The sequence below is a fragment of the Candoia aspera genome, chromosome 7 (genome assembly GCF_035149785.1).
Source record: "Candoia aspera isolate rCanAsp1 chromosome 7, rCanAsp1.hap2, whole genome shotgun sequence".
Lineage (NCBI taxonomy): Eukaryota > Metazoa > Chordata > Lepidosauria > Squamata > Boidae > Candoia > Candoia aspera.
The window spans coordinates 9556350-9572041 of NC_086159.1; the positions used below are offsets into that span (position 1 = coordinate 9556350).

The 15692-nt window shown below is 42.3% G+C and overlaps 1 protein-coding gene across 1 annotated transcript in view; it reads right to left on the reverse strand.

The window, feature by feature from the left end:
- The window catches only part of ST8SIA1 (ST8 alpha-N-acetyl-neuraminide alpha-2,8-sialyltransferase 1), a 90136-nt gene that overhangs the window by 60855 nt on the left and 13589 nt on the right, over positions 1–15692 (reverse strand). Inside the window, exon 2 of the mRNA XM_063308690.1 lies at positions 10899–11043. Within this exon, the coding sequence (XP_063164760.1) occupies positions 10899–11043 (145 nt within the window). The remainder of the gene's footprint in view (positions 1–10898; positions 11044–15692) is intronic.

Below are 15692 nucleotides of genomic sequence, written 5' to 3' on the forward strand. Positions count from 1 at the left end.
TATCAATTGTGCTATGGTCCTATCAAGTGGGTCTGAAATGAAGTTCTGTCTTGTCCTCAGCTCCAGATTCCAGGCAGTGCAGAATGTCCCCTGTATAAGACACTCTGTCCCACCCTTGGACTCTTTTTGGATACATAAAAGACATTGTGTCGCAGTGCCTGCCCTTTGGGACATCACACCCCCAGGATGATATTGGACCCAACCCTCCTGGCCTTTCAAAAAACACTGAAGACCTGGATGGGGATTAGATGCAGTCCACGGGACACTTTTAGCTTATAAAATGATTCAATCCCAAACATCCTGATAGTTTTTATACATTGATTATATTATTATTGAGCCTCGTGTGGCACAGAGTGGTAGGCGGAAGTATTGCAACTGAAACTCTCCCCACAACCTGGGTTCGATCCCAGCAGAAGCTGGTTTCTCGGATAGCTGGCTCAGGTTGACTCAGCCTTCTGTCCTTCCGAGGTCGGTGAAATGAGTACCAGCTTGCTGGGGAAGGTGACTGGGGAAGGCAGTGGCAAACCACCCCGCTATTGTCTGCCAAGGAAACGTCACGAAAGCTGCATCCCCCCAAAGGTTCAGACATGACTTGGTGCTTGCACAGGGGACCTTTCACCTTTTTTTTTCACCTAGATGATGATGATGATGATGATGATGATGATGATGATGGTATTTCTATAGTGTTTTTATTTGTTGCTAGCCACCTAGAGTCAGCATGGCAAGATGGGCAGCTGCATAAATCTAAATTAACAAGCAAACAGTGGACTATCCCATCTTTGTTTTCTTTTGGAGGTCGAGTCTATAAATCTCCCTGCTGCAACCTCATGGGAATTGTTTGCAGATAAACCTTCCAGAGAAAGATGCTATATTTGCTAGGTAACGTATAACTTTGGAATAAAATTGACGCTGGTGCTTTACTTTGCAAAAAAACGGAGTGCTCTGTGTAGTCATTTTATTTTATTTTTTTAAAGGCAGGGAGAGAAGGGACTTGGCAGGCCCTAAGGTTGGTATCCATGATGACCCTGGATTTCACAGCCATCCTTGGAAGACCTCAGCATCAGACCATTTTTCTGGCTCAGAAAGAGGCCTGAGAAAATGCTATCTGAATTCTGTAATATATTATGAAACAGAAATGCTCTTTCTGTTTGCTTAAGCTAATAGGTGGGGAAAATATGAGATGTTTTCGTTTTCACTTGCAAACGTAACCTTTCAACCCTGCACATATTTGGATTTACTCATTTCCCTCCCAGGACTAATCAACAAGGGGACATACAGAACAGCTGCATCAAAAGACACCGTCTTCTCTGTGTGATTCAGCCCCATGACCTGTTGATGCCCCTTGGAGGAATTCCTCATCTATGACCTGTCACTTGCACAAACTTTGCAGGCATTTAAAATCCTTTCTTCTTAGATGTTTAGATTTCTTGATCAGTACAAAAAAGGGATTCATTAAAAAAAAATGGATTAGAAATCAGTGTTTCTCAAACGTGGCAACTTGAAGACATGTGGACTTCAACTCCCAGAATTCCCCAGTCCACATGTCTTCAAGTTGCCGCGTTTGAGGAACACTGGCTTAGACAAATTACAAGTCCTCTACAATACCATAGTCACATTCATACAAAATATTTAACCTATTAACTGAATTAATTTATTTTCTGGCTTCACATAATTACTGACTATATACCATGAAGTCACTGCCGACTCTTAGACGTCAATTTGTAGTTATTTCATTTCATCTTTCCCTGTGTTGAGCTTTCCTGTGTTCACGCTTCTTACTTTCCTTATTCCCACCATAATTCTTGGCAGCTTCAGATTTTCTTTTCTTGATCGGCAATATCAGCAGCTAGACATCCCAAAGGCTTCAGCCTGGCCATGTCATAAACATCGTTAATACTCCGAAAGATCCGCAGCTCTTCCTCAGTAGTGTCATGAGTACTGATGGCGAGCAGGAGGGGGCCTCCATCCAGGGCGGAAAACGCATGCGCAGTACTGAGGAATTAAGCAGCCATTCAAAGAGACACAGATCAGACCTGCCTTAGCCTTTGGGGTTTATATGTCTGGGTTTTTCCCACGCTTCTTCAGTTTGTTAGGATTCTGTTAATGTAGCAGCAATAAACACTAGAGACCTACTCCTCGTCTCAGCGTGATTTCTGACTGTTAGGACAAGTAGCACGTTGAGTGCCATCGACGTGAGGGGTCCATCATCTGGCACTATATCGTCCATCATTTTATATTTTCTATCCATGTGGTTTTCTTGGTAAAAATACAGGAATGGTTTACCATTGCCTTCTCCCGCACAGTATTGATGCCTTTGCCACTGTCATTAAAATGAACACCTTCCTATATCACTGCTGCCCAATAGAGCAGGGTTCCTCAACTTTGGCAACTCTAAGCTGTGTGGACTTCAACTCCCAGAATTCCCCAGCCAGCTTTGCTAAATAGCCCCAGCCAGGTTATTTAGTGTTCGTCTGAATTGGTGCAGCCCAGATACAGTAAGTACTTAGAGAACATACTGAATCATTAATCAACCAAGCAGGCTGTATTCACACCAAATACTAAGACCTGATTAACATTAACCAAGGAGAATACTAAATAAGCTTAGCACGGTATGTGAGCGTAGCCACTGGGTCATTCAAAAATACAGCAGCGTATAGGCTGAAGTAATAAACCAACCAACCAATCAGTTTGGTTCATCATGTTGCATGAAGAACAGCCAAGTGCAAGGGGTCAAACTGGTGAGAAGGGCACCAAGGATTCTCAGGCCAGACAGAACTGTCATGCAAACATGGTATAGAGGTCTCCAACTTTCAAGACAGGACAGCCAAAAGTCCATTTGACTTGAGCAGATAGGAGGAACAGTTCTAGACTTTAAGCCCAGGGACTCTCTCTCCCGCATACACAGATGCACTACAGGAATTTATATGGTTCATTTATATGGTTTGATTCCAATGTATTCCAGTAGGCAGATCTTCTGCATATACTGTATATGACTTCTTCCTTGCCTGCAATAAAGCGCTTTATCTGTGCTGAAGCTTTGAATTTTCTAGCCCTTAGCTACTTACTGAATGTGGGTTAAATTTCTGGAGAGCATCATGTGAAAGCCATGATGGGCACTGGAGGTCAACATCTAGGGGATTATTCTGTTGGACCTCTGTTGACAACCGTGGTGTGTGGGAGAGCGCAAACTGAAATGTAAGAGGAGTAAATAGTAAAGAATATGAGTTGACCAGTGAAAGAAAGAAAAAAGGATATGTTGCATAACTGTGGAAATAAAGGAAAGAAGAAGGATGTCATAGATATGAATGATGGCCATACATGCTGTGACAGTGTTAAAAAAATAGGAAGGCTGTGGTAGATAGTATAACTGGAGACATGTTAAATATGGATATGGGTTCTTGCATGACTTTTTAACTCCAGGCAGAACCTTTTGTTGACTGTTTAAAAGAGTTAGCTGGAAGAATGCTGCTACTCAGCCTCCTGATGCAGACACGTGTTCAGTTATGAAAGCATGTAAAAGTCATGATTTGTCCCGGGTGGAAAGCTGCTAGTGACAGTGGCACTGTAAGCAGTAAGAGGACCCTTCTCTCAAAAGTCCTTCCTTCAAAAGTTTAGATTAAGTTCACACCCAAAGCTTGATTATGTGCTATCAAGTTGGTGTTGACTCTTAACAGCCACGCAGACAGATCTGCAGGATGGATCTGTCCCCAAACTGGTCCTTCAGGTCACCCAAAGGTGTACCTATCGCTGCTATAATTGAGTCCATCCACCTTGATGCTGGTCATCTTTTTTTCCCCTCTTTCCTTCCACCTTTCCCAGAATTATAGACTTCTCAAGAGATAGTTTATGCTTAAGCAGACCTCATTCACTCATTCATTCATTCATACTTAAAGTACATATAATTTCTATAGACTTCTCAAGAGATAGTTTATGCTTAAGCAGACCTCATTCACTCATTCATTCATTCATACTTAAAGTACATATAATTTTTATAGACTTCTCAAGAGATAGTTTATGCTTAAGTATACCTCATTCATTCACTCTTCACTCATTCATACTTAAAGTACATATAATTTCTATAGACTTCTCAAGAGATAGTTTATGCTTAAGTATACCTCATTCATTCACTCTTCACTCATTCATACTTAAAGTACATATAATTTCTATAGACTTCTCAAGAGATAGTTTATGCTTAAGTATACCTCATTCATTCACTCTTCACTCATTCATACTTAAAGTACATATAATTTCTATAGACTTCTCAAGAGATAGTTTATGCTTAAGTATACCTCATTCATTCACTCTTCACTCATTCATACAGTACATATTATTTCTATAGCCTCCAATCCCACTGCAGTGACTATAGGTGGTTAAAAACTCCAGATTACCATCAGATGGTAGCAAATATATACAGAACACTCAATTTTTTTTGTTGCCACCTACATTTTTGAACCCAGACATGGTACACTTTATTAGGCTGCAGTTTTAAACAACTGATGATGTGAAAATGGTCCTTAAGACTCAAATATTTTTAGCACGACCACAAGCACAGCAGTAACAGCCCAAATGTTGCTGCCCAGCTTGATTGATCCCTCTAGTCCACTGGGCCTTGAGTGCAAATTTAGAAGGAAGGAGAAAAAAACAGAGATAGTCCTGTACTAAAACGTTCCAACAGAACATTTTATTTAGAGTTGCAGCCAGCCATGCCTTTCTTTTGGAAAGCTTCATTCCGTTTCTACCCCAACCCCTCAGACATTTAGCATTCTGTGGCCAGTCAGCATGCTTAATTCTAATAGAAGAGAATACGGTATATGTAGCTCAGGGTTGAACTGTGAAGTCCTTGGTGCTCCCTGAGCTTCGTTGTTTGCTTGAAGACATTTCAGTACCCAACTAGTACCCTCTGGGCAGTTTACAACAAGTGATTAAAACCATCAGAATAATACAAAAAATAAAATACAGTAAAAATACTATAAATAGAAATAAAGAATAAAGAATTTCTCTGTAGAGGCATGATGGAATGGTGTGTTAGGGTCAGCTGTTGTGATCCTAATTTTAAAAGGTTGGGACAAAGCAGGTAAAAATCAGCCCAACAGCAACGGAGACAGTGGATTATTCTTTATCCAGGAAGAAATGCACCACTGATTAGATCAACAAAGCTACCGTTATTTGAAAATCATGCTATATCATTTGAAACTTTCAAAATATGAGTTATTTTCAGAAGAGGTCACAAAACTCCTGAGCAATTTTGGAAAGCAACACTTATCTTCCCCCAATTTCCCCTACTTATAGTTGGGATGGTGGTACTAATGGGTGTTATTTGTCAACTGCAGGTTTCGATAGGCTTCATCTACTTTTTTCATTTTAGAAAAATGAAATATGGAAAAGGAGCTAGGAAAAATAAATAAATTCAGTTCCAAAGCCACTGCAAATTAGCCTTTCACGGCTTTTTGAAGGAGTAGTACTTCATCAAGTGAAAGGATTTTGTAATGTGTCATGTAATCAGACCTGGTCAGTAGTTAGATGGGAGACCATCAAGGAATATTAGGCTATTTTAATGATTATTTATTCTTGTCCTTATTGTAAACCACCCAGAGTTGCTCCCTGAGTGAGATGGGCAGTGACTAAATTTGAAGAATGAATGAATGAATGAATGAATGAATAAAGTCTTAACTTGGAAGTCAAAAAGCAATTCTGAAGAAGACAGTGGTAAACCACTTCTGTACAGTTATCAAGAAAGCAATATAGATGAATACATGAGGACATCAAGAGCAGAAGGCATCTTTATCTTTACCAATCAGAACTGTGCAGGCAGTGGCTTTCCCTGCGACAAGCTATGGAAGTGAAAGTTGGACTTGGAGGGAGTAGGATAGAAAAGAGTATTGATGCTTTTGAACTCTGGTACTGTGAATACTATGGATCGCCAAGAAAACAAACAAATTAATCAAGGAACAAATCAGCCCAGAGTTCTCATTCAAGGCACAAATGACCAGGCTCAAATTGTCATACTTTGGACACTTTATGTGAAGAGGAAGAGCTCCTTGGAGAAGGCTCTAATGCTTGGAAAAGTTGGAAGGAAAGAGAAGAAGATGAGCAGACTTGAATACAGTGGCAATTAGTGCACTGTTGGAAGACCCAAAAGACCAGGTTGGGGACAGATTGTCCTGGAGAAAAATCTAACTATGTGGTCACTAAGAGTCAACACTGATTTGATGGCACACAATCAATCAATCAATCAATCAATCAATCAATCAATCATGACATGGCCATTCTACTACATCCACCCCTAAGCCCATTTAGATCTATGTTTTTTGTACCTTCTATGAGAAAACAGTATGCAGGCAGAATACAGACCCCAAATTCAGTGACGTTATATTCAAACTGTCTAGCAATAGTTAGCAATCCCCAACCCAAGAGCCACATGCAGTCCTCAAAGACATTTTGTAGCCTCCATCCATGCTGCCAGATTTTGATGGCACAAAATGAGGTTCTTACGAAGCTGGACAGTCACCTCTCATGGGTGGTTTGACTGGTTTTCCTGCACACTGCAAAGGGTTGAAGTAGATGATCCTTGTGCTTTCTTCGAGCCCCACAATTCTGTGATTCTACGGATTGCCGAAAATTGGTGGCATAGTATTTTCCTATTCTTTCAAGGCAAGAAACATGAGAAAGCTGTAATGTAAAGACAGCTAAGACAGAGCTAACACAGCTTAAAAGAAAAGGCAATTCTCCTCCACTTCTCACAAAAGAACATCAGAAAAAAAGAAAAACCCTGTGTGACATTGTTTCGCACCCTTTCCACTATGTTTTCAAGTTATCTACATCATCCCTACACTTTGAAAAGTTAAACCTCCAAAGTTAGTCATGCTTTAATGTTATTACTCTAAAATGCTCTTTGTGTTATTATCTTAGGAACTTTCCATTCGTTTCCTTCATGTGGTCACAAAGATTGTATTCACAACCTGATTTCTCTGTCGGCTCATTTTCACAGTTCACATAATACACTAAGCCACCAACCAAATGACTTGGTCACATTTCTACAACATGTGAAGCCACAAAAAGCTAACCAAGTTTAAAAACCAACTAAAGGCACAAATCCATGTGCTTAGTCTATATTTATCAGCCCGTCCCACCCGTTCATGCAGAGAGGGCATGCTACTGTCTGCAAGAGAATTCCATCTGACGGGGTCCAGGAGGCGGGCCTTCTCTGCAGCAGTTCCCGCCCTTTGGAACATCCTTCCCCCGGAAGTGCAGTTAGCCCCCTCTCTTCTGGACTTCAGAAAACAGCTGAAAACCTGGTTCTGTCACCATGCTTGGAGTGGGGAGAGGAAGAGCCATTCCTGGGGTTGGTTGGTTGGTTCCCTAGTCCTGCTGGGACCGGTCTAATCCCCTTATGGGTTGAATTAGATCTGCCCTTACTTGGATTTTATTGTATTTTGTATTTATTGAGTATTGGTATTATTTATAATTTTATTGAATTTTAAATTGTTTTTACTGTGAACAACCCAGGGTCCCCCGTGTGGGGGAGATGGGCAGTGATAAAAATGATAGACAGACAAATAAATAAATAAATATTTGATCTGGTTAAACACAACCTACAGATTACATGATGGGTCTTTTAGGGTTTAAGCCCTTGCCTGATGCACAGATTACCCTCCAGAGGTGAGGAAAGGTTCTCTTTCATCTGTGGTAGCTCCAGCACCATGGGATCAGCACTGTCAGTAGATCATCCCCTCCCCACAAGATTTGGTGGGCCCCCACCCTTTTAGCTTTCTGGAAGGCCTTCAAAAAAAAACCAGAAAAACAATTCAATGGTTTTGTTGTTGTTTTGCTTACTTATTTGCATTTGTTTCTTGTCATTTTTAACTGTGGGAGATGCCCAGAGACATGTATGCGAGATGGGCAGCTATATGAATTGAATAAATTAATTGAATAAATTAAATAAGTAATTTTAAAAGCTGGCTTTCCCCCCAGGTGTTGGGATACTGTGAGGCTGGAGTCTAGTTATTGCTATTTTTTTTATGTATTGGGAGTGTTGTTTTAGGGTGCTGGGAGTTGTTTTCCTGGATGCTGGTTTTTATTGTTTTTTATGCTCTGGTCACTGCTGCTGTGAACCACTCAGAATTACGGCACATAAGATGGGTGGCCATATAAGTCTCATAAACAAACAAACAAACAAACTGCTAACTGCCCATCTGTAAAGGGACACTATAAATACCTGTATTTCTCCAAGTATAAGAACCATTTTGACTGCCTACATGTGTCTATCTACATACCTAAACTGAACTGGCAAAGGGATGTCCTTTTTGCTCTCCTCTTTCTGGCCAGTTATGGTCACAACAAAAGGAAACAGGAGTGGGCAGCAGCAACAGCAGCAGCAAGAAGGAAGAGAGCTCAACTGTGGAACATGTAGAGAGTAAGGGAGATGCCCTTTGATAGAGACAGGCCAGATCCATTACCAGAGTGACAAGGAGAAAAACATGGTGTAAGTCCAAAACAAGAAGAAGGTATGTGCCAGTGGTCAGGCAGACACCTCCCTAATTCACATGAGTGTAGGGGCTGGGGGGAGTAAAGCACAGTTAGACTTTCAAGATTACTATAGTCAATATTAATAAAAATAGTTTCAGCCTTCTGGTGGAGTGGATTTCTTGGTTTGGTCTACCCAGTGGGCTGACAGAATGTTAGCCTTCTCCAAACTCAGGCCAGCATTTCCCATGGTCCCTTGAAACCTTCTCATGCAATCCGGAAATTTTTCCCATGGCACCCAAGGAAAATAGCCACTATCTAGCATTTTTTCCACTAAGTACTTACAACGCTTAGGATTCTAAAACAGTATTGTGCTGACATTGTGAGAACACAATCACTTCTTGGCATAGTCCCCCATACTGTCCTACTTCTGAGAATGATTAACCCTACAGAGTCAGCTGAATGTGGCACGATCATGTGATCATTTACTAATTGGGAACAGAAAATGGAGGGTAGAAGAAGAATGTTTTCCACGTGCTTGTTCTCTTTCTATGTGCATCCTTGTTGTATGCAAAAAACCAACTTTCTTCCAGCTCTTCGTATTTAATAAATGGTCACCTGTCCATTGTGTCCACCTGATCTTTGCATGCTTAGATTACTTTTATTCTACCAGCCATCTACCATTTGACAGTAACAGCACCCACCCATCGAAGAGCAGATATTATGATTGTAACAGGATAAGTACAATATACCTTGTACTGACAGATCAATGACAAATCTCAACTGATTAATCAAGAGGGGATGATGATCTGTGTCATTTCTTATTACGTGCCATTCCGTATTTGTCACTCTTGTTCCCATGGCCAGCAATGGCATGTCAAAAGCCAAAATCACAATTTGAGATCATTTTTGCAGAGTAGCTGTTGAGAAGATGGCAGGGGGCGGGGCAAGAATACTTCTTTAGTAGAAGCTAAGGATTCAGAAGGAAATTTTCTGATTTTCAGTATAAAAAAAAGGACCCTCACCATCATCTATTACATGGACAAGGACATATTGTTTTGCCAGTAACAATATAAATGTCATGAGTGCCGTTGAGCTGAAGTCATCAGCGCAATGGCACACATGACAATAGCAAGGAAATAGGTGAAGGGGCTCAAGATAAGTAGCCATCAACCCACAACGACTAACGGCCAACAAACAATAACTAAACGGATCACGGAGCACACCCAAGCCATCAGCGCCAATACAACGGAGATCGCCCAGCTGACAGCAATCAACAGAGGAATAGAAAACCTGATGATGGGCGATCCCGGAACCCCTCACCCACCGGCAGGGCAACGTATTGGACAAAGGGGGGTGACGTGACCGCGAGTGAGGGGGCGCTGACCGGCGCGGGGTATTTAAACCCCGCACTGGCGCGCTCCTGTCACTCTCAGCTTTTTTCTTCCGACGCTGTAACTGCGCTGTGAATAAATCAGAGCCTGATCCACGAACCAGTGTCTGAGTATTATTCAGAGGCAGGCAGCGCATGACAATAAAATGCTTTCTTCTACAGGAAGTTTTGAAGTTCCCAGTCTAATTCATACCTTTAAGATTTTTTTGATGGTTTCCTCCAAGTATTAAACCTTCTGAACCTTCTAAGCTTTTGAACTTAGACCCCTTTGGTCAGGATTAGTACTAAAATACCAGTTCCATACTTTTCCTGGAAGTGCCAGTGAGCAGACGCAGTCTTGGGCATGCCAGTTTATTTAGTCTTTGATACTAAACTCCACATTCCTCTAACATCAGCAAAAAACAGCTCTTAGTTGCACAGACATAACATGCTTAACCTGAATTAACCTGCCCCCCGAGTTAGAAATCAAATGAGCCATAAAATAACTGAGTAACCTAGGTGTGCACAAAATGAGAAAAGGTACACCCAAACCTCCAAGTTTAATATACTCTCAAGCCTTGCACATCATGTAGAGTTGCTAAGTTTGCAGCCAACCTGCCTTCCAAAACACTATTGATTTACTGACTTGGTTTGGTTTGAAACCATCCATTGTGGTACATAAGCCATGATTGTAGCTCACTGTGATACCAATGATGGTTTGCTCAGCAAGCCATAATTAAATAAGCCATGATGTGCAATCCTGACAACTGTGATTTGTTCAACAAGCCACCTAAATGTACACTGTACTGGGATGTGCAAAATGACCTTTTTGACAGTGTCCTCAAGATGGCTCAGATCATAGGTGTGGATTACAATTTAGCAAACAAAGAGGCAGAAGAAGAAAACCAGAAAATACTGATAACGCAGCATGAGTCAGTTGTGGGACATTATAACCAGTTCTTAGACACTAGTTGTGTATTAGTTTCCCTTTTCAGGAAATGCTTGTGCAGCTGCTGCCATATCGAGGAGGCTTTTCCCAGAAGAGCACATCCAGGTCACTAACCTTTGGAAACAGAGAGAAGGTTTCGCTGTCAATTGTGAAGTAGTACAGAAATTCACCATCGTACCAGACACTCTTTCCCACCGGTGAATTTTCTTTTGTCATTGCAAAGTGATGGCTCGGGTCACAACAGTCTTTGAGAAGTTTCCTAATAAAGAGAGGAAGAGAGGAAAGTAAAACAACCATGGTGGACATCACGATGAGAGGCTTTTGTAAGCTTTCTGGAGAGGACAATTTATAATCAGACAAATCCCCAACCCAAAACTGGTGGTGTGACTGAGATCCAGCCCTGGTCTTTTTCTAGGATACTCCATGGACACTGAATCTAATCCATCCTCCCTGGGCTGTCTGAGTTGTTGTTTCTGCCTCTGAAGCAGGGTTCCTCAACCTTGGCAACTTTAGGATGTGCAGACCTCAACTCCCGGAGTCCCCCAGCCAGCATGCTGCCTGAGGAATTCTGAGAATTAAAGTCCACACATCATCAAGCCACCCAGGTTGAGAAACACTGCTCTGAAGTGTTTCATCATCTAAACATGGCTAGGGAATTCCAGAAGCTGAAGCCCACATATCTTGAAGTTGCGGAGGCTGAGAGACACTGATCTAAAGGTTCTTGAACTTCTGCAACCTTGAGATTGTCTGTAGCTTGCCAACATTGCCCAGCTGTGTGTGGATGTTACCCATATGGCCATCCCACAGCAGGGATAATGATGAGAGCCAACTGCAACGTTCCCTTTATACTTCCAGAGTCTAAGGAGATGAAACAGAAAATGACCCAGGAGCAGAGCTTATGCCGCACAGAGTGTGAGGGATAAATGCAACTATGGAGAAAGGTATGGTTTGAAACAGAGCTGTCAGGTGAGCATCACATTTTTTAAAATCAATTCTGTTCTGCCAAGTAGTTTGGAAAGAGAGAAAATGTCAAGAAGGCAGGGCTCCAAAGGGTGCCTCCAGGTCACCCCCTTCTTTTCTTCAGCCTCCCAAAGCTCCAGCTTTTACTGGTCCTGGGTTTCCCATCTCGCAGCATCAATGCCCCATATGTGTTCCTGATAGTAATATACTATCCAGTTATATAGGATGATATATTTGAGTGCACAAATCTGAACATCATCAGTCACATGGACCTTGTCTGTCAAGTGGGCACCCATGATACCAGTTTCCCATGAATTTTAAGAAGTCAACGCAATTCAATCATCCCTGGACTGAATGGTCATTTCTACAATTAAAAACATCTGCAGGACTGACTACTCCAACCAGAACCAGCCTGACTGATCAGATCCAACAGGGAGAAACTCTTATGGATCCCATATTTTCGGGAGAGTCAAGAGGCTGATGTGAGTAGGCTGGCCTCCTCCTTGTTGATATTTCAGAAGCTTTTAAAGATGGGGTCGTTTCAAAGAAGGTGCTGGATTGGGAGTGGGGTGATGCAAGTTCTAGTTCCCCTTTAGCCACAAAAGCTCCCTGGGGGACTTTGGGCCAGTCCCTCCCAACTAGCCCAATCCATCTCACAGGTCTGGTGTTGTGGGAATACAAGCTTCTATAGAAATATAAAACTGCCAAATAAATGAAATGAAATTCAACTAGAAAACAACCAATGACCAGCGGCTTGGTTTGCAAATGCGCTCGCTTGCAAAAACAACGCAGACCTGAGGGGTAACATCATCAGGTTACACTAGGGCAGCCATGGGAGATCATAAATACTGTCTTTAGGAGAGGGGAGATTTTAAGGCCCATAAACGCCTTTGAAATTTGGGGGACATGCTGCAGGCACTCAGACAGAGGGATATTAGGGGTGGGTGTAGCCAATCACAGAACATGTATTTCCAGAAGGTTAAACCATTCAGATTGCTCTCCACTGACTCTAACCTCTCTCTCCAAGATACCCAACGGCATTCTCAGCTTCCATCTGTCTGTTCTTTGGGGCAAATGGGCTCATTTCCTGGTAAAGGAGTGGGCCGCAGTCAGCCTCCATCCTGAAATGAGACTTGTCCAGCTGAAGCATTCTGGTAAATAAAGGTGACCCTGGAGAACTGAGCTGAGCTGAGCTTTGCTTTGTTTTGTTTTGCATTGCATTGCTTTGCATTAGAAACACAAAGAAGACCGCCTGGTACCCATTCTGTTCTAATCTAAAATAATTCCAGAGGTTGGGTGCTAGAACTCTAAGCAACTCGATAGGTAAAGGTAAAGGTTTCCCTTGACGTAAAGTCCAGTTGTGTCCGACTCTAGGGGGCGGTGCTCATCTCCGTTTCTAAGCCTTGGAGCCGGCGTTGTCATAGACACTTCCGGGTCATGTGGCCAGCATGACGACTCGGAACGCCGTTACCTTCCCGCCGAAGCGGTACCTATTGATCTACTCACATTTGCATGTTTTCGAACTGCTAGGTGAGCAGGAGCTGGGATTAACAACGGGAGCTCACCCCGCCGTGCGGTTTCGAACCGCCGACCTTCCGATCAGCAGCTCAGCGGTTTAACCCGCAGCGCCACCGCGTCCCCAAGCAACTCAATAGAGATGCTCAAATGACCTTGGCCAGTTCTGGCCATCTGTGACTAATGGGATGATTAATTCATCATGCAGCTAATAAATCCTTCACTTCTCCTTTCTTTTTCTTTTTGCTTCTAGCATCATATGTTTGCTAAAAATGGATTGCATTAAAGCACCTGGAGATAAAGAAAGTAATACAGAAGCAGACAATTCACGAGTAAAAATTTGGGCCGTGTGGCTGATTGACTTAGGGAAAGGAGGGGAGGAATGCAAAATGATCCAACTTTGTAATATTATAGGGGCAGAAAATAGTTCCTGGGAGTCCTACCCAATGCTGAATTAAGCCCTTACCAGCATTACTTGAAGGTAAGACCCAGTGACCTCAATGGGATTGATTCTTAGTTTAAGTGGGCATATGGGTGCCCTCCCTGCATCTGAAAATTGCAAGATAGTGCTTAGATTCACATAACCAAGTCAAGGAAAGATCAAGTGCATTTGCACATGGAAAGGTTGGTTTATTTTTGTGGCTAAGCATCTTGTACAAATCTGGTTTCCACTTGAGACATTGTGCAAAACCAGATTTATTTAGTTTAAATTTTCCAACCACAATTAAAAGCCAAAGGCTCCTCTATATTCTGTTGATAGCCCAAAGCGACTTATCTATTCCCCTCCTCCAGCTTTATCAAGTAATTACTGCGTACCAGCCTTGCTAGTTCAGACTGAAGGTCTCTCCAATTCAAGAAATTTCCAACAGTGGCCAATTAAATGATTCCAGGGAAATGGATGAGCTGGGACTGGAGGTAATGACATAATAGTATCACGATAGGAAAACTTGTAATTCTTCCCTTTTCTGCGCTGATTAGACTGCACCTACTCTATTGCATCCAATTCTGGTACTGCATTTTGGCAGAACCTCAGCCATCTAGAACATGTCCAAAGGAGAGCACTTAAGATGATCAGGGGCTTGCAGTGAAAAACGTACAAGGAACAGTTGGAAGCGCTGGTTATGTTTAGCCTGGAGATGAAGCTTGTTGAGAGACATGATAGCTGTTTTCAAAGATGTGAAGGGCTGTCATTAAAAGGCAGGGACAGAATGGTTTAGAATGATTCCAGAAGATAGGTGTCATGAGCACAGACGGTGAGCAGGAGGGGGGCCCTATCTGGGGGGAGGGAAAACGCACATGCAGTTTAGAGAATTTGAACTGTCATTCAAAGAAACCCAGAACAGACCCACCTTGACTTTGGGGTTTATCTGTCTGGGTTTTCCCACACTTCTTCAGTTTGGTAGGATTTTCTGTCTACGATAGCAGTAATTAAGCACTAGAGACTTCTTCCTCTTCTCGGTGTGGTCCTTGCTTAGTCAGGACAATAGGACAAAGAACAGCGGGTTTAATCTGTAGTTGGACATCAGGAAGAATTTTCCAACACTGTCTTGGGAGGTGGTGATAATCCTTTGATGGGGGAATTGAAACAGAGATAAGACGGTCATCTGACAAGGAGGCTAAGAATGGATGCTAAGAACTAGTTGGACTTGACGATCTCCAAAGTCCCTTACAACTCTTACATTCTAAGGTTCTATGATTCACCAGAGATGCTGTAACCAACTTTCAGTTCAATGCATTTCATTAACTTAAAAGTTAATCAGAGCTGGATGGTTATATTTGGTTTGTTCCTGTCTACCTGATCCTTGTAGTTCAGGGGTGGGCCATCTCTTCTTGCTTTCTTGGTCTCCACAGCTGGCCAATCAGATGATCAGCAGGTTCTTTGGGATGCCTTCACAGACAGAAAAGGCACCCAAAAGAGAAAGCATCTCAGAGTCAACCCTCCCTAGTTCTCTGGAATGTAAAGGCAGGGAGGGAGGAAGCATTTTCAGACTTGCAAGATTCTGTTACTGTAACCTTACAATAAAGGTAGTGTTAGTAGTCCTGGTTTTGGTTTCCTGGTCTGGACTACCTCGAAGGGCTAACATCTTCTCCTGATGTGTCCCCTTGGTCAGGGATGCTTTAATTCCTGCATGGAGCTGGGGATTGGACTTTATGCTCTAAATGGCCCCTTCACATTGTATAATTCTCCTTTTTTCTCTTTTTTTCTGAGGAAGGAACTGTTTTGAGTTTTGGCAATCCGTATCTTGAATCCTCTGGTGTTCTTACAAAGACCTCTTTTATAAGACTTCTTCTATCCTCTTAACTGATGGCAGGCGTCTACTGAAGGTTTCAAATGCCACTAGAATTAAAAGTTATGGGAAAAGGCTAGCATCTCATTTCTGTTGGCACTAGATAGCTTTTCTGTGTTTTCTTGAATCATTTCTTCAGAATCCC